Here is a 19,543-nt window from a genome sequence, read left to right on the forward strand (position 1 = left end):
ACTATGCTCCGAACTGAATCAAGTCAACCGTGTGACGACGACGGAAATGTCCAGAACAAACGCGCACGTTTGCCGGTCCGCACAATGCAAAGGCCAACGGGGTCATCTCATTGACAAAGGAAATGCCAGAGTAAACCGATCGGACCGGCGCCTGAACCTCACCCGGGCAACCGGTCTCCTTGTTTAACACGACGCCGAATGTAACATCCCAGGTCACGCGCCGAGCGAGCCCCGGCTCCGGCCCCGGCCCCATTCCACGGTAGGCGCGTGTAACCAGTCCAGAGGGTGAAGAATAGGCACGAGTCTAACTGTTGACTTTTAACATTAGCCCTCACAGTCAATAAAAGGATAAGGTGACACGGTTAAAGTGCCGCCTCGGGTGACTGTGGCGACACAACAGCACAAAGGGTCCGGGGGGCCGTAAACCCGACCCGCCCAATAATCACAAATTACAGCACAGAGCTGCGGTGACAGGCTGATGACTCCCTGACAGAGGACAAGCCTGCAGGGACCACTGTCTGTGGCACACCACCATGAGCGGGACAAAAGACAGCTCGCGGGCCGCTTGTCTAGTGGTTAGAGTGTCTGACCTGCAACCGAAAAATCGCCGGATCGAATCCCCTGAGCTGGCAAGGTGAGATATCGGTCGTCCTGTCCTTGAGCAAGGCAGTTCACCCTAAACGTTCGTCGTGTTAGTGCTGTAAAAAAATTCCGTCACAAAAAAATATAACATACACTCAGTAGTAAATATCACTGTAGTAGGGTGACAATAACAATATAAAAAATATATCGACAACAAAATGCCCATTTGGTTTGAAAGTATTAACAAAAAAGTAGATAAACTACTGGCTATAATGTAAACCTTACAGCACCTCATTCAGAACAGTGACAAACACAAGCTGTGTCTCAATACCGAGTATTGTATCAAGACAGAGGCCTATTCAATAAGAAACCTGACATGAATAAACGCTGCAAAACTAACTGAACCCAGGGGAGCATTTTCTCGACTGAACAATGCCTAAGCGCCTGTCATCAGGCACCGAATTAAATCTCATAGGAAAATGGCCGATCAGAAGTGCCATTTGTTAGGGCTGTGTATCGCTCCCGACATCAAAACCTACAGTGGCTCAGACAAGAAGAAGAAGGTCTGAATAAGCAGTCATAACACTCATCCCGTCCTGGGGCTCAGACAAAAGAGGCTCCGCTCTGTTTGTCCTTTTAAGAGCCTTTTCCTAAGTCTGTTAGATTACTCGACTATCATGTGTCAGGCTTCTGCCGGGTGCAAAGAGAGGGAGACACCTGCCTCCAGACACTGGCTGACTGACTTCATTCACACTGCTGTCACATGCAGATAGGACTGGTATTACCACAAGTAGATCATTTGTGACCAAAATCAGAACGTGTCACTCACGGTATATTCATATTCATGTAGATATTTACTGTAGATACAGAGAAACTTTTTTGAGTTCCAAAATGTAATAGACAGTGTTTTGATTAATTGTTTATTATATTAATTGTTTATTATATTAATTGTTTTTGAGTCAACAACGACACTCCTTGGTTGATAGAATGTGATGAGAAGAAAAAAGAAAAGAAAACATCAATTGAATGTAAGATTCTTGCAAAACCGAAGAGACATCTTACACAACCTGTGCTCAACACCCGAGTCTTTGGGCCCAGTGAAGTATATGATATGAACCTAATGAAGCATTCAGTGGAAAGACATCAGATCTATGTGGATCTCTCGACAACACACCCAAACACACCCTGAAAAGTCAACACCTGCTCTGTGCAGGTAGGCTCCAATTCTACAGCCTAATTGAATCTGAACCGAGGTTCCTACATCCTGTGTCATTCTGTCTTCCTCTCCTGACCATGTGGCTTGGGAACTAACAGCGTCCTCTGCATATTGTGCAGTAGATAATGTTCAATGTTGTCCCGTATGGTTGTCGTGTGCATTTCATCTTAATCCCGCTCAGAGTCTCAGAGCAGGAAAATAATCCAGCGACAACAGTACATCAGAATTTTTATCTGGATTGTGGATTATAATTAACGGAAATTCATATTTTTAGAGGTTGAAGACAAAAAAACAAACTGTTGTAGCCACAGACTGCCTCAGAGGGCCAGCCACGAACAAGAGGTGTGTGTGTGTGTGTGGGGGAGGGTTGGGGTCGGAGCAGAGCTCAGGGGAGTGGGGAGTGTATCGGCAGGCACAGGGGGGCTACCGTGGGGGGGTCTGAGACCACGCCCAGGCTGAGAGCTGAGGTGGTTTATATGAGATGGGGGCTATAGGGGTTTCACTGGAGCACCCCTTGTCTTTAAAGGGACTCACGTGTCTCCTGTCTCCACGGAGACATCCTGGGATGTGTCCAAAGACAAAGGCATGTGTCCCAAACGGCCAAACATACTGCACCAGGTAGGGAGCAGGATAATTTGGCACACTTTGGTTGCGTTTGAATCACCTTGGTCCTGCTGCACCTTGGCAGTTACGTGAGAATGTGCTGGAGGCCGTCTGGTGGGGCCGACTAAGAAGCTAACCGGGACCGAATCATTTGAAGTAAACGTTAAATTGATCGCAGGTGTTGTTTAACCAACGCGCATCTGCCGAAATACAGGACGTGAGACGAGACGCATTCAGGTGCTGTGATGTTAAGGTCTCGACTGGCAGGACTAAGCATTGTATTCATTTCTCTGTGAGGAAGTAGAAAAATTACAGAAGACAAATGAGTGTAGGACACAACAAGTGAGACAGATGCTGCAAGGTTTTAGACCGCTGCTGCAGAAAGACACAACAACTTCCTGGTAAATGCTAGAAAACAGGGAGCGGTATGCAGGTGTAACTAATAGAGGTGAATGGTAGAGCTCAAGAGCAAGGCTTTGGGAAAGAGTCCGTCGGGAGTTTGGGAACTATTCATCACTTTTTTTTCATTCCATTCAGATGGGCGTCACAAAAGCATTCCATGTGGACTTGACAGGAAAACAAATGGGAGAAGGGAAATCAGGCGTTACCTGAAAAAGGACTATTGCTTTCAGAAGTTGTATTAGTCGATATCTGAACTCCAATGGTCATTACTGTTGTAGGACATTTGTAGAGCAAATGCAACCATTATTTAAGCAATATTTAGAAGCTGCTACGCTTCATAGCTTTGTAATGAGTCATTATTACCTTTCATAGCTCGGTAAGTCACTCAGCAAATGTGTGAGTAGTTACTACCCTGTTCTGGCTGTGTCCTACTTTTGAAAGGAGCCCATAAGAAGTGGATATAGTGTGAATAGTAGTGTACTAAATTGTGAATGATTGTGTTTAAATAGGGAATGATTGTGTTTAAATAGGGAATGATTGTGTTTAAATAGGGTGTTATTGTGTTTCTCCATTCAGCACTCTGTCTGCCATGCTCAACTGATCACAGTTTTATCAGACGGGTCGATCAGCTGTTTGGGGTAGGATATAGCGTTTCTCCAGCCACAGTTTCTCGCACATTCCTTCATGTTATTCTATGCTTCTCCTCCGTTTCTCTTGCTCCTCCTCCCCCACTCAATCCCAGTCCCACTCAGGTAGAGGTGAAACACCCCCAGATGAAAGAGATATGCGGGGAGACAAACCCCAGAGAGACAAACCGTAAGTCACAGAGACAGAGAACAAGAGAGAGACATACAGAGATGAGGAAAGAGGCAAAACAGGCAGAAATAGAGAGACAAAGAGAGTGACAGAGAAAAAAAGAGAGAGAAAGTGACAGAGAGAGAGAAAGACAGAGAGGGACAGACACAGAGAGACAGACAGAGAGATAAATACTGAGAACAGATAGAGACCGAAATAGACACTGAGAGAGAGACAGAGAGAGACAGACAGACAGAGAGAACAGATTCTAGATAGAGAGAGACAGGTGCTGTGCTAAATTACACACCCTGCAGCTACTGAGAAAAAACGAACCTCCAGAAGAAGAAAAGGAATTTCAGATTAAACATAAAACCCTACTCAATACAAATAAGCCCCCCCCAGGGCCCTAAACAGAACGCCATTCTGATGACTCAGACAGAGGACGGGGAGGACACACCTACTCTGGGGAAAGGAGCTGATTTGGGGCGAGGGGGAACAGATTTCTGCCCTGATTTCAACATCACGGGGCTGGGTTTAACCACCTAATGACTGGGCTTGCCAGCAGGCAGGGTGGCACAGTGATTGGCGAACGATGCCACCCCCGGGTCCTGCGCCGAACACGGCCCGGCCTCCCGTGCCCAAGTGTCGTGCGCACCCACCTCGGAGGAGGAAGTCGGTGGTGGGATGGGGGGAGGAAGAATGAATCACTAGATCAACACTTGGTAGATACACTGCATGCGCATATATATCATACCGTATGTACGATAGAAGTGGAGGAATTAGGCTGTAGATCGAGAGGGAGAGAGAGAGAGAGAGAAAGAGGCGTAGAGAGAGAGAGAGAGAGAGAGAGAGAGAAAGAGGGGTAGAGAGAGAGAGAGAAAGAGGGGTAGAGAGAGAGAGAGAGAGAGAGAGAGAAAGAGGGGTAGAGAGAGAGAGAGAGAGAGAGAGAGAGAGAAAGAGGCGTAGAGAGAGAGAGAGAGAGAGAGAGAGAGAAAGAGGGGTAGAGAGAGAGAGAGAGAGAGAGAAAGAGGGGTAGAGAGAGAGAGAGAGAGAGAGAAAGAGGGGTAGAGAGAGAGAGAGAGAGAGAGAGAGAGAGAAAGAGGGGTAGAGAGAGAGAGCAAGTGAGAGGGAGCTGAACAGTCCCCCTAAGGCAGCCTGCACACTAAGAGAACACTCCGGAAAGCATTCCTGAACAGGGAGAGGAGAAAAGAGGCCTCCACCTCATCTACCTGTTGGTTTTACAGCTGATTGTTCTTGGTCTTTGTCCACCTGCGACATTATTACTGTCCATGAGAGCCTCCTCAGAAGACTTTTCTAACAACAAGGGTAATTCGTTCCTGGTGAAATAAGTTATTTCAGGTGCCAAGTATACAGTGTGTGTTGGTAAATTATAACTTACTGTAGGTCGACAATTTGTTTATTCGACAAGATGGGATTCATTTTGTCTGTAAAATTAATGAATGTGGGAAATAGCAAGTGAAAATTGCTATGCGCAAATGTTAATATAAATCGACCTAAACTTGGAGTCAAACAGCGAATACTTTCTCTGTTCCCCCTCACCGCAAACGGGGAAAGTGTGTTGTTTTAAGTCTACAAAATAAATACGTTATGTTGAAACTAGGTGGTGAAAGTGAACAGCACTGAGCTTTGATGCTCCATCTTCTGGTGACGACTGATGCGTGAAAATCGAAATACATTATCAATTTGAGTTGCCAGCTTGGCAGCCATGTTGACAAGCAATATAAATTTTAATGTTAGCAAAATATATATATATATGAAAATTATTTGGCCTGAAATATCTGGCAAATAAATACACTTACATCACAAAAGTAGAAATCTTCAAGGTGGCATGAGTCCATGCTGTTCCCATCTTCCAACAGCATTGAGGAAAGGTTACTAATCAGATCTCAGGCTCTGGCCCAAAACACTGAGAGGTTTAGAGATGAGCTTCTAAATGCCTGGGTCCCTAATCACATGGCCTGATATTTAAAAATCAAAATGCCCCATCAACACCAGACCTAATCCCAATTGGCTACAACCTGTAACGCTCTATGCGACAATTCTATTTCAGCCTTGTTCAGGGAAATCCCATTGTTGACATCAACACCTCCAGATGTTGCAAATCTAACGACTTCTTCTGACTGGTACTTACCACTGAAACCCCCCCCCCCCAAATAATACATTCATCTCATCTATGTTGCGGATGTTCTCAAACACATTTCTTGCTGTGTATGTGTACAATAATTAAAAGTACAGACTTATCCTAAAGTAGTTTAACTGAAAGCTTGTCCTATATGTATTGTGCAGATTCTTGGTATTCAGTCTCAGGGAATTCAAATAAATTTGACTTTATTATTATGTTGTACTGCTATGTACTTTTTTAAAGTGTGCATTATATTACATTATATCATATTGTACTGTTACGTACTTTATTATAGTGTACATTATTATATCAGACTTTACTATATTTATTATATTGTATTTTATAATAGTGTGCTTTATTATATTTTTCTTTATGATATTGCACTGTTGTGTATTTTAGTATAGCATATAATGTTATATTGTACTTATTTCGATTGTACGGCTATGCACTTTATTAGAGTAAATAATATTGTACTTTTTGTTGTACTGTATAATACAGCAATATATTGTAAATCAATATATTGTTCTGTATTGTATTTCATTACTTTCATTTTACTTCAATATATCATAGTTTTTCTATTTCATTGTACATTATTCTGCAATTTATAATACTATATTGTACTTTATGGTAATGTATAAAATTATATGTTATGGCATTACATTTTACTATTTTGTATTTTATTTTACTTTATTGTAAAGTATTTTATTGCATAATGTTGTATTGCAATTTATTTAACTGTACTTCTTTATAATGTTCTGCACTGTATGTATGTAACCTGGATTCTGATTAGATAAGCAGTGTTCCAAACCAGGGTGTATTGACTAAAACAATCACACCTAATCACACCGGCCAGCAGACCCATCACAAAATAATCACTGCTCCATTATTTCATCATGTTCACATTGCTATCCAAATCATCTACTTTATTCATCCACGTGTGTGTCCTAGCCTTACGTTAAGTTTGCTACTGCAAGGGTTAATTTGAGCCCAGCTACATGCTGTCTGACCTCAAAGTTCCACATTTAATATGCAGACTCCTCTTGCTGCAGAAAACAGACTGTTGATGTATGCTTTTTTACTTAATAAAAAGTCCATTGATTTTAAGTATGTGATATAAACACATGTACACATATCTATAATATTGGTAACAAAATTAAAATAAAACTGAGATTAAATGTGTGGAAGAAAACAACGAATGCATATGCTTACATACAGGTGTCTTGCATGATACAATTAAACAATGACCACCCTATCATGCTCTGTGGTGTGTAGAAAAACAATATTTTAGTTCAGGGTGGCAAGAAGAAAGGGTTTAAATTACTTTGAAAGAGGTTTCATTGTATATTGTATTCTAGTGTTGTGTAGTGTGTTGTATTCTACTGTAGTATATTATAATATAGTCTAGTGTAGTATATTGTATTGTAGTATAATAGAGTGTAATGTATTGTATTGAAGTAAAATGTATTTCAGTGTGGTGTCGAACATTATATTGTAGTGTAAAATGGTTAGTTTTCTTAATAAAGCGTATTGTATTCTAGTATAGTGTTGTATATTAGTGTAATAAGGTGTATTGTGTTCTAGTGAAGTGTAGTATGTTAGTGTAATAAAGTGTATTGTGTTCTAGTGAAGTGTAGTATGTTAGTGTAATAAAGTGTATTGTGTTCTAGTGAAGTGTAGTATATTAGTGTAATAAAGTGTATTGTGTTCTAGTGAAGTGTAGTATGTTAGTGTAATAAAGTGTATTGTGTTCTAGTGAAGTGTAGTATGTTAGTGTAATAAAGTGTATTGTGTTCTAGTGAAGTGTAGTATGTTAGTGTAATAAAGTGTATTGTGTTCTAGTGAAGTGTAGTATGTTAGTGTAATAAAGTGTATTGTGTTCTAGTGAAGTGTAGTATGTTAGTGTAATAAAGTGTATTGTGTTCTAGTGAAGTGTAGTATGTTAGTGTAATAAAGTGTATTGTGTTCTAGTGAAGTGTAGTATGTTAGTGTAATAAAGTGTATTGTGTTCTAGTGAAGTGTAGTATGCTAGTGTAATAAAGTGTATTGTGTTCTAGTGAAGTGTAGTATGCTAGTGTAATAAAGTGTATTGTGTTCTAGTGAAGTGTAGTATATAGCATTCTAGTGTAATACAGGATGTTGTATTCTACTGCAATGTCGTATATGCACTTCTAGTGTAGTGTATTGTTTTCTAATGTAGTATATTTTATTGTGGTTTGTGTTTTGCGTAATGTATGGAATTGTGTGTATTGTATTGGTCAGGGAATTGTAATTTTTGTAGTGTCAGGTATTTTGTGTAGTATAACATTTGTATTGTAGTGTATTGTATTTTGTTTATTGTATGTAGTGAGGCGTGTCTTTTGTTGTGAAGTCTATTGTATTCGGTCTAGTGTATCGTATGGTTTTGTATCATACTCACAGTGAACGCTTCCTGTCCCTCATGCATGGTGATACAGTCCATGCTGATCTGGATGGTGTTGCCAGCAGGTCTGTCTAGGTCTCCTGGGCCATCTGAGAAGTTCAGCTCAATAGGCTGTACTGAGTGGAACGCAGACCTAGAATACAGGAAGAAACACACCGCTTAAACATTATTCGTGTGTCTCTCTGTGAGTGTGACAGAGGAAGAGAGGTAGAATGTGTGTGTGTGTGTCTCTCTGTTTGTGGTCATGTTTATAACTCACTGGTCCAGCATCTCCAGCAGCTGATTGAAGACATCCTGACTAAGGAGGTCAGAGCCCTGTCCTGACTGATTCTGTGACATCATGGAGGCCAGGAAGGAACTCTCAGTCCAGGAGAGACGTGATGAAGGGTCTCTCAACCTTCAGGAGAGGCAGAAGAAGAGGAACCACATTACTAAATAGAAACTGCCACAACTAACTAGGAACAACCATAACAGACTAGGAACTACCACCACCTCTAAGAACTACCACCACCACTAACTAGGAACTACCACCACCACTAACTAGGAACTACCACCACCACTAACTAGGAACTACCACTACCACTAACTAGGAACTACCACTACCACTAACTAGGAACTACCACTACCACAAACTAGGAACTACCACTACCACTAACTAGGAACTACCACCACCACTAACTAGGAACTACCACCACCACTAACTAGGAACTACCACCACCACAAACTAGGAACTACCACCACCACTAACTAGGAACTACCACCACCACAAACTAGGAACTACCACCACCACTAACTAGGAACTACCACCACCACTAACTAGGAACTACCACCACCACTAACTAGGAACTACCACCACCACTAACTAGGAACTACCACCACCACTAACTAGGAACTACCACCACCACTAACTAGGAACTACCACCACCACTAACTAGGAACTACCACCACCACAAACTAGGAACTACCACCACCACTAACTAGGAACTACCACCACCACTAAAAAAAATGATGGTCCTTAAGCTTTCCACTAGAAAATACAAACACAAAGTCAAAACATTTGTGACATATAATGAAACGAGAAATGAGGTGGTTGGTCTCAATTTACAGTGTGATTCAAACGTTTAGCTGTGTGGTTACAGTTAAATAAATGGTGGTGTTTTTCATTATTAACGGCCAGTTGGTGGCGTAGGATGGTCTAGTGGTCTAAGCTGCTGTGTCCGTTCCAATGCACTACTGCAGCATGGCTTTGAATCTCTCTCCCCACTGTCTCCACGGCTGGAAACTTTTAAGACAATTTTTTACTTTGAAATTCAACAATGTCCAATGTAAGTCACCCGTGATGCATGATATGGTGTAATGTGTGTAATTTTTTTTTTTTTTTTTACAATTCTTTAAGAATTCTATTTGCGACACATCAAATTAATTTAGTGTTATTAAGATTCCAGGGTTTGTCTTGAAGGACAGGGTGAGGATTCAAATGCAGTGTAAAGAAGCCGGCCAATCAGGCAGTCAGCCAGCCCATTAGTCAGCCAATCAGGCAGCCAATCAGCTAGGGATATAGGAGGCTAGCTAGGATCTGCTCTCTCCTGTGTACAACCCCGCACCAGCAGTGTCAGAGAGAGAGTCCCATTGTTCACTGCTGAAGTGGCAGCCCGGCACACACTGTTGTCCTGTGTGTGTGACTGTGTGTGTGTGTGTGTGCGTGTGTCCGTAACCATGTATGCGCGTCAGTATATGTGGGTGTGTGTCTGAGCCCAGTACACAGCCAGTCGGAAATCCCCCCACAGTCCATATGACACCACAGTCCTGGCTGGCTGAGATTCACAACGCCTGGTATGTCTAGAACTGCACAGAGCTGGACGGACAGGAGGCTGAGAGAGAGAGTGTGTGTGTGTGTGTGTGTGTGTATGGGGGGGTATCTGAGGGTTCTGGTGTAGGGTGGAATTCCCCAACATTCTCTTACGTGTGTGTTGAGGGGGAGAAGATATTAATACCTAGTGACTTCTCAAAAACACAGTCAGGCATTTCTAATGAAGAACATCATCTGTGCATGGGTGTCCTCCTGAGCAGGACGTAGAACCCACTGGGTGTGAGTGTGTGTTGGAGAGTGTGTTAGAGGGTGTGTGTGTGTGAGAAGGAGTGTGAGAGAAGGAGTGTGTTGAGGCAAATGAGGGATTTGGAAACTGGACTTGAGGGACTTGCACTATTAGTCTTTAAGTCATCTTAGCATACACATAAACACAGTTGCACCCCCCCCAACCCCCCCCACCCCCAGACTGGTTTGTGATATAACGACAGTAGTTCTGCATGACTCATTTGATGGATCATGGCCCCTGCCACGCCAAGAGTTGTGGGATTGAATCCCACTGAGGCCACCTATAAGTAAAACATACGCACTCTCGTGTTAGCTGATTTGAATTCCTTTATTCCTTTCAAACTACAGACATTTCTGTTCCTTTTGTTCCATTGGCCAGATAAATATGGAACAGAGCGTATACAATGTTCCCTTTTCTTGAAGTGTGTACCTAGAATGGGGGGGCGGGGGAACGGGTGGGGATTACATACCTATTATCTTTCTCTCAAGGCTAAAATGAACACAGAGACAAAGTTTGCTCTTGTCGTCCTCCCAAGTACAACCACCTCTCCCTTTCCCAACATCCTGGGCTTGGCCAGGCCCCCCCCCCCCCTCCTTGTGAGCCGAAGGGGTGTGGTGCATGGCAAGGAGAGAGAGGGGGAACGTACGCTTGAGTTATATTACTAGAACAACACGGGGCTGCCAAGCCTGTCATAAGGGAGAAAAGACTTATTCAACCCAATGTGTGCTCTATGCCCTATAGATGTAGTGATTTGGCAGAGGCAAACTGGGAGCGTGTCTCAAATTGCAACCTTTTCCCTATGCAGCGCCCTACTTTGAGCCCGGAGCACTGTGGTGCAGCATATACAGGAATAAGGCAACAGGGTTCCGTTTGGGACGCGCAGCGGGAGAATTGGGTTCTCTTGTCACTCAGCGAACACATCCAATCCTCACTTTTCCACTTACCTATTGTGTACAGAGGAAAATTAAATCCTGTAGTATTTTACATAGGACAGAGGACACACATAGTTCACCATCTTTTGTGTTGTTGAGCAAACAGGTCTACATGCTTTATTATGCATGCTGAAATAACTTCAGACTAGGGGGGTGGGGGCTGCGGGGGTAGGGGCTGGGGGGGTGCCTCTCCTACAGAGCAGATGGAGGTAACTGAACGTCACGTGGGTAAAACAAACAACAGAGCAGACTTCCAGCATCTTGTTTTCAGGAGGAAACGGAAGAGAAGTGGAAGACAGCCGTATCTCTGCCAATCAGATGCTTCAGTTTCACAAGGTGCAGGGGGTAAAGGTCAAATCAGAAAGTAGAGGGAGAAGTGAAGGTCAAATCAGAAAGTAGAGGGAGAAGTGAAGGTCAAATCAGAAAGAGGGCGAAGTAAATGTCAAATCAGACCAGAGGATGAAGTAAAGGTCAAATCAGATGAGCTACTTGCAGACATCGCCAAAATATTTGCAGGCCTATGGTGAAACCCATCACCTAAAATAACGCGTTTCAACTTATTTATCATCATAGAAATGTAACTACACTTAGTTAGACGCGGGTATAAACATAATCAATGACCGTCAGCTAGATAGTCCATCTAAGGACAGCCCGGCTAAATATGTAAATAATATTTATTGTTTGAATATCGATGTCGGTATATTTTTTAGATAATGCTTTACATTCATGAACATTATCAATTAGACAAACGCAATTAATGGCCCTTGGTGACACCAAGCCCCTCCCGGTTTGGTCTGGGTTTGGTCTACCCCAGTCTGACGTCTGGGGGGGTTTGGATCAGTCCTGCATAGTTATTGTTAGCATTGCAAAGACAATGTGGGTTCCTTTTAACAGGTTCTGAGCTCAGGTCTCATTGACTCAGTTCCAAATGGCACCCTGTTCCCACGTAGTGCACAATTTTGACCAAGGACCACATGTAATGGGGCACCAATGGGGCTCCATCACCAAAACTAGAGAAGCTGACATATTGGTATGTGATACCCCTTGGCCAGGAATCACTGTACACTTCTATTATTATAGGATGGAGGAATCACCAGTAGACTTATATTATTATGGGATGGAGGACTCATCAAAGACTAATGTTATTATGGGATGGAGGAATCACTGTAGACTTAATAAGCAGTAGACTTATATTAGGATGGGATGGGGAATCACTGTAGACTAATATTATTATGGGATGGAGGAATCACTGTAGACTTACATTATTATGGGATTGAGGAATCACTGTAGACTTACATTATTATGGGATGGAGGAATCACTGTAGACTAATATTATTATGGGATGGAGGAATCATTGAAGACTTATATTATTATGGGATTGAGGAATCACTGTAGACTTATATTATTATGGGATGGAAAAATCCATGGTTCTCAACCCTTTTTGGGCCAGCACCCCACTAACCATTATCCAGGTCCCTTACCACTACCCATCAATTAAGATGTAGGCGATTTTCCCTGAACATTAATGATTATTATTATTGTTATTATTGTTATGATTGTTGTGATTATTATGATTGTTGTTATTAATATTGTTTTTACTATTGTTATCATCAAAAATCATCAAAAAAAGCCCATAATTGAATGACAAACAACAGATAAATTTGTTCCCCAGGGAAACAAAGAGCAGCCAATCCGAATCAGCTAGGAATTGAATATTCAAATCTTAATTAAACAACAGCCAATCGGAAAGGCCAAACAATAATAATTCTCATGAATTGTTCCAAAAAACAAGTTGACACTTATCACGGGGTAAAAGCAGAGGATTCACTTTTAAAGGATATAAGTTAAAAACCATTAAAAGTTAGTGTGGGCTCTGCGTCTGGTTATATTGCAGTCAAGTCAACAAAGCCACTTGATTTGAATAGTGTTTTAATGTGCGTCTGGATGCTGGACGCTAACTTGCTGTTAGGGGAAGTCCGACAGTGGAATATCCCTCTTGTAAATGTGTAACCACTATGACAACAAGGCGTTCACGGTGTATCCCTCAGAGAAATGAACGTTTTTAAGAGAAATACATTCTTCCACGGGTCATACCAAGAAAGAGAGTCCATTTTCCAGAGTTTACATAGTAAACGCCAAACGGGTGATATTTTATAAATAATTCCCGTGAAGGCAGCACGGAGCTGCGCTACGATACACCGTCTCGTCCAGTCACAGCGACGTAAACTGGCAGGTTTTAATGTTGCAGACCACAGTTTTTTGTAAGTAGTTGAAACTTTAAACTCGTATTGTTGTGAATCTTGCCTTAAACTTGCCTTAAAACAAACACCCCTGTATATTATTATCGGACGGAGGAATCACGGTAGACATCCTGTATATTACTATGGAATGGAGGCCCAGTGAAGAACATGGATGGAGAGAGGAGGGACTAGGGAAGGTGGGAGGAGTAAATACAAAGTGAACCAACCAATGAGCAGCCTAGTAACCCAAGATTCCAAGTGACTTCACCGGCCCAGGAAGGGAGAAGGCCCCATGAAAAACATAGACTTGGGGACCAGTCCCCGAATCCATAGTAAGGGGAGACGCAGTGTACATCCCAAATGGCAGCCTATTCCCTATTCCCCAGATAGGTCCCAGGTCAAGAGTAGTGCACTATGCAGGTTAAAGGGTGCCATTTGGGAAGTAGAAACTAGCAACCTAACAACCCTCCTGTCCGTCTGCCAACAACATAAGCGCATGTCCATCTGTAACGGCCTGCGTTGTTCTCCCAGTAAAAGGTGCCATCTACACACATCCAATGGCATCCTGGGCCTTTCTAAATACGATCCATGTCACTGCTTTGATTTACAACAACACAACAAAAGTACTGCAGGCTTGTGATTAGAACTGCCTCCCAAACGTCACTTTTTCCTTTTCTCTTTTGTAGTGTGCCGCTTTTGACCAGGGCCCACTGAGTCCCAGTCAAATGCAGTGTACTACATAGAGTAATAGTTTCATTTAGTGTGCATACTGTGACCTTGCTTGCGGGGGAGGTGAGTGAATAGTAATTTCCATTTCCATTTAATAGGACAGGAAGGCATGCTTAAGGCTCAGCGTGGATTTCTAGTAAATGGTATGTCATCTGAATGGAGGTGTGGACTAATACCGTGCCAGTGGAAGAGTTGAAAGGTGCATTATGTTAGAAGAGATTTCGTTGCAGTCTCACTCACTCACCATAATTATTATTTAATGTGACATTTCTTCACGGACTCTGCTGGTAGCTACCTAAGTCAAATGTGCTCACTGCTATTGGTTTGTGCGGTTTTCCAACCCACCTGTATTAATGTGAATGTACCTACTACAATGTACCCTGAATAAGAGCTGCTGCTAAATTATTAAAAATAAGATTTAATTACATGTCTTATGGTAAGTGAAGTGTGTTGAAGATCTTCAGGGTTGGACGATTCCATGTGAATATTAATTTATGCTAAAGATAACATGTATACAGTATATAACAAATAATGTACCCGGTTTAGACTAGCTGATACCCCCCCAAAAGCCCTTTGACATTATTATTTTTTTAAAATAACATTTTGTCTGAAGCCCAGCCAGAGGAAGGTCTGTGGTTAGCTAGGCTGTTGTGGGGTGTTTGGAGAATGGTTCATCCATGGGACTGGTCTCCGGTTACAGGGGAGTTATTTAGCCCGTCAGTCTTTCTGCCCCGAGGGGAAGGCTGTTCAGCATCGACGCCGACAGGACAGGCCCGGCCTCTCCAGCCCCGGGCCGTAACGGCCCCTCGCACGGCCCAGACTGAGGCCTGAAGACTGGGCCAGAGGTCACCAGTGAACAGGGCCGGGACATTGTCTCCGGACAGGTCGGCCACATCCACCGATGAAAATGCAATGAAAACAAACAGAGCTGCCGATATGGGGCCTTCTCCTGTGTCATCATTAATCACACCTTCAAAGAGCTCCGACAGTCACCCACTCGTCCGTCCGACGCTCTCTCTCTCTCTGACAACCACTCGTCTCCCTGCCTCCTCCCTTCAGTCTGCCTCTTCCCTGTCCCTCCCCTGTCGGCCCTTGTCATCTCCCTCTTCTCCCTCATCCACTCATCCGTCTACTTGGCTGAAAGAGGGACATGACTTCTAGACAATAGAAGGTCCACAGTTTCTCTTCCCTGAGTCAACCACTTTTATACAGGTAAAAAGGACTGAAATCAACTACTTTTATACAGGTAAAAAGGATGTAAATCAACTACTTTTATACAGGTAAAAAGGACTGAAATCAACTACTTTTATACAGGTAAAAAGGACGTAAATCAACTACTTTTATACTGGTAAAAAGGACTGAAATCAACCACATTTATACTGGTAAAAAGGACTGAAATCAACCACATTAATACTGGTGAAAAGGACTGAAATCAACTACTTTAAAACTGAACAATGAACAATGTTATATAAGGCTACAGTATTACATTTTAGCTCAGATTTCTTTTTCATGTGTGAACTTGTTCTATTATAGAATTTATAATAGATCATTCAAAGAAAGCTTTTCATCCATACAGCTTTTGACGTGTTGTTTGTGGATCAGAACACCAATAACATCACACCAGTATCACGCAGGTCAATTAGCATGTGTTCTAAAAGTTTTTCATTTCCAAATCCTTGCATCCAGCTATAATATTGCTTTAGACTCACTAGCGAGGGTGTGTGTTTGTCAACTGTCTCAAAAGTTTAAGGGCCAAAGGTCAAAATCACCATTGTTTGGTTGTTGGTTTTAACCAATAGCTAACCAGATTGCCCCCCTTACACACACCACCTAGCTACAGATATATTCAAACGTATTACATTCAATCATACTTAGATTGAAGTCCGTACAGAAGAAAAAACACATGCAACAAATGCATGGCTAACAATTTTTTAAAAGATCACCATTAAAAGTTCCTCTTAGCATTTCATAGTTACAGATAAGAAGCACAATGTTACCCATTTCTACATGAGTGACAATTCATTTGTGGGTCAAATTGACACAATGGATTAGCAAAACTTGAGGAAGAGAAACTATGGTCCTTCTACTAGTTATACTGAAGTAGAGGGGTATTCAACTCTAGACCTCGAAGCCATTTTCATGCAGTTGGGCTCCGTGAGCAGGGACTTTTTTACATCAGGTGGGTACAATTAATGTTGAGGTAGAACAGAAAACCATCCAGTTCTGGTCTGGACCTTGTAGAGTAAGAATTGAATATCCTTGCTCTAGTCCATATATGATATCATGTTCAGAAATGTATATATATTTTTTATAAAACTACAAATGCCCAACTCATCTTTTGCCAGGCATTATTGATTTCCTGGGACATTTGTTGCGTGAGTAACTCATCCTGAGTAAATGGTAAAATGTCCCACTATTGCCAGACGTCAGCTTCACATCACTATTAAGAATGTGGAGCTATCCAGAGCCTACAGTTCCTCGTATCTCATCCGCCATTTCAATAAACAGACAGAGGCAAGGAGTAGGAGGTTTCAAGTGTCCGTTCAGACCTCTCTGCCTTCACTCTAGAGCCAGTCTGCAGGCGCCGCTCCTGTTAGCTGTTGTAGCATTGTTGCCGTAAGTACACCGCGCCTATAAATATCAGGCAGCTGAAGATTCAGATACAACTGTTTCTTTGTCACCTCTAGACATACTAGCCAAAGAACGACCCCTGACCTGGACGTATTCCTGGTCGGTTAAGCGCGACCCTGCAGCGTGGCACCAGTGTGGTGACACGACCCATAGGGGACTGACCCCTTTGACCCGCTAACAGAGGGACTGACCCCGAGGACCATGAAGACCTGAAGCCGAGCCACTTTCGTTCTATATCCAGAAATGCTGTAAACGGCAGACGGTCGGCCTCAGTGCGTGCGTGTGTGCGTGTGTGTGTAGGGGCCTTATGCCAAAACAGCTAGCGTCTGCGGAGTATAACTCCCACTATCCCATGTGAAAGCCCCGTTCCCATTTCTCAATTTTTAAATGACAGACGGCGGGCAGACAATGAGTGAAAGCCAGTGACTTCGGTTCCCACAGGTGGCAGAGATTTACGCCAAAACGGAGTCGTCATATTGCTCCCAGGCGGAGGCACCACCCCCCCCACACCCCGTCTCATGCCCGTGTTGGACAATCACCACGGAGATTGTTACTATGTCCATTATGTTAAGTTCAAGTGGCCCCGAGGTGGACATGAGCGCAGCCGAAAGATTATTATGACATAGCGCTCACAGCACACCAACAGTTGTTAGCTCGCTACTCACCGATGATAGGGTGTCTCGGGGCAGTACTGCACAGCTGTGGAGTAGGGAGAATTCATTCTGAATGTCTCGTTTCTCTCTCTGGTAAAACTCTTCAAAGCTATCAGTAGATCGCATAGGCACGCGGCACAGCAAGTGTCAAGGGGTTGCACATGGACCAGGTGAATGGGAGGGGGAGAAAAAAACGGACAACGGAATAAATAAAGAAACGGGGTTTAAAGTGCTGGAGGGTACAGGACTGAAGATGGTCTGGAGGATGTTTTCATTTTTTGGTATTCACCACCAGCAGAGGCGGTGCTTGTGCCAGTGAACTGACCAATACCCAGTAGGAGCTGTACAGGGGTATTGCTCTCCCCTCGGGTTGCTAGGATATAGATATCAAGCAACACTCCTCCCCTTACACCCACCCCCCCACCCCCACCCCCACCCCATACACAGTTCATCCCAGTCTAACTGTAACCTCTATCCATCCTGAAAAGCTCATCCTCGCTCAGCCATTTGTTCCTGTGCCCATGCCCGGTTATCCAGATTCCCCGGAGGTTTCACCGACGGGCGTCTGCGGTGTCATCACACCAGCCTGGTGCCATCAGCCTGGCAAGTGCGGCGATGCCATCACATTGCCCTGGCGAGTGTGCCGTAGGCTGGGCTCTTTCTCACTAGCTGACGAAAGCCGGAGCTCGGCGAGTCAAACCAACGCTGGCTAATTGTCATTTTCATAGCCGGACAAAGAAACTCCCCGGAGCCCCATTGAACAGACCTACTGTCTGGTGGATCAGAGTGGCTGGGAAAACCTCTCAGTGGTTTTTTAATTCAGAAAGAAACTAAAAACACCCAGGCAGAAAAAACCTAAAGAGGAACCAGGCGCTAGAAATGGCTCGTCCAGAGACCATTAAGGCCAGATTGTTCTTCAAGATGTTCTAATGTTCGTAGATGACCGACAGCGTCCAATAATAAACCACAGTGTTTATGGAGAGTGCAACTGTTCAACACCTCAGGAGGGAATGTCAGTTGGCTTCAAGCCAATTCCCTCTCACTTCATGCCAGTCTTAAGGATGGCTGAGGTAAATACTAATGGCAGAAGTGGACAGTACTGCTGAAAGATACAAAGCACTATAAATAGCAAGTTAACTGAAGTGTCTTCCTCTTGGGATGTTGTTTGTTACCCGTTTAGTGTTTATCGCTGGCCACTTAGTATCCTTAGTCACTGTATCCCCTAGGACCTGGATGAGAGCAGACTGGCAGACAGATATACAGACAGGCAGACAGACAGACAGGCAGACACCCAGACAGACAGACAGGCATGCATGCAGACAAAAATGCTAAAAGTTGTACGGGATGGCTTTCACACTACTTTGCCATAAACACAAACGTTTCTTCAAGTCTGATGCTACAACAACAACTACATCCTTCTCTTAAAGCATCATCTCTCTCTCTCCCTCTTTCACTCGCTCACTCTTCCTCTGTCTTTCTCTCCCTCTACCTCTCACTCAAATAGTATCAGGCTGTAAACCAAGAGGCGTTTTGCGGTTTTAGGAGATGAATGAAGAGTGAATCAGCAGGCTAAAATAAAGGGCAGGGTCACTGAAGGGGTAGAGCAGGAAGGATAATAAATAGATGCTGGGTATCCAGGGAACACAAGCCCAGGGTAGTGTGGAACAGAGATGATATGGACTGTTGTCCCTCTAATAAAGACACACCAGCCATTTTCCTTTCCTCAAGGCCCACAGACCAGTCCAGGCCCACTGGGCTTAAGGTGGACCAGCTCGATTGGTATTGGCCTGAATTGCCTTGTGGCCAGTCCATCACCATGGGCCGTCAATGCCCCTGGCGGAGGGAGCTGATGATGTCATTAGAGTATGGCATGAGGTGGTAAGCTAAAACTGTAGCCATGGCAACTTTTACACTAGGGAGAAGGAAAATGACATATGGGGAAAAATCCCCTCCAGTTCCACACGCGCACACACACACACACACACACACACATATGTATGAGGAGAGAGAGACACACATGGACAAACACCATCCACAGCTTCTTCTCCGCTCCAGCTGCCGATGCAGCAAAAGGTTATTTTAATCTAACCAGCTCCGACACC

At 43.4% G+C, this 19,543-nt stretch overlaps 1 protein-coding gene across 6 annotated transcripts in view; it reads right to left on the reverse strand.

Moving 5' to 3' along the window:
* tp63 (tumor protein p63) overlaps positions 1-17,686 on the reverse strand; it is a 54,858-nt gene extending 37,172 nt beyond the window's left edge. For 2 of the 6 annotated variants that reach the window (XM_029121601.2, XM_029121599.2), the window contains exons 1-3: positions 17,454-17,679; positions 8,420-8,557; positions 8,158-8,293 (exon numbers count right to left, since the gene is read on the reverse strand). In XM_029121601.2, coding sequence (XP_028977434.1) covers positions 8,158-8,293; positions 8,420-8,557; positions 17,454-17,509 — 330 coding nt within the window. In that variant the 5' untranslated portion in view covers positions 17,510-17,679. Of the gene's footprint in view, positions 1-8,157; positions 8,294-8,419; positions 8,558-17,453 lie in introns of all 6 variants that reach the window. The other 4 variants (XM_020049281.3, XM_029121600.2, XM_029121606.2 and 1 more) reach the window with 3 other exon arrangements.
* Between the last annotated feature and the right edge of the window lie 1,857 nt (positions 17,687-19,543).

Source organism: Esox lucius, chromosome 8, assembly GCF_011004845.1.
Source record: "Esox lucius isolate fEsoLuc1 chromosome 8, fEsoLuc1.pri, whole genome shotgun sequence".
NCBI lineage: Eukaryota > Metazoa > Chordata > Actinopteri > Esociformes > Esocidae > Esox > Esox lucius.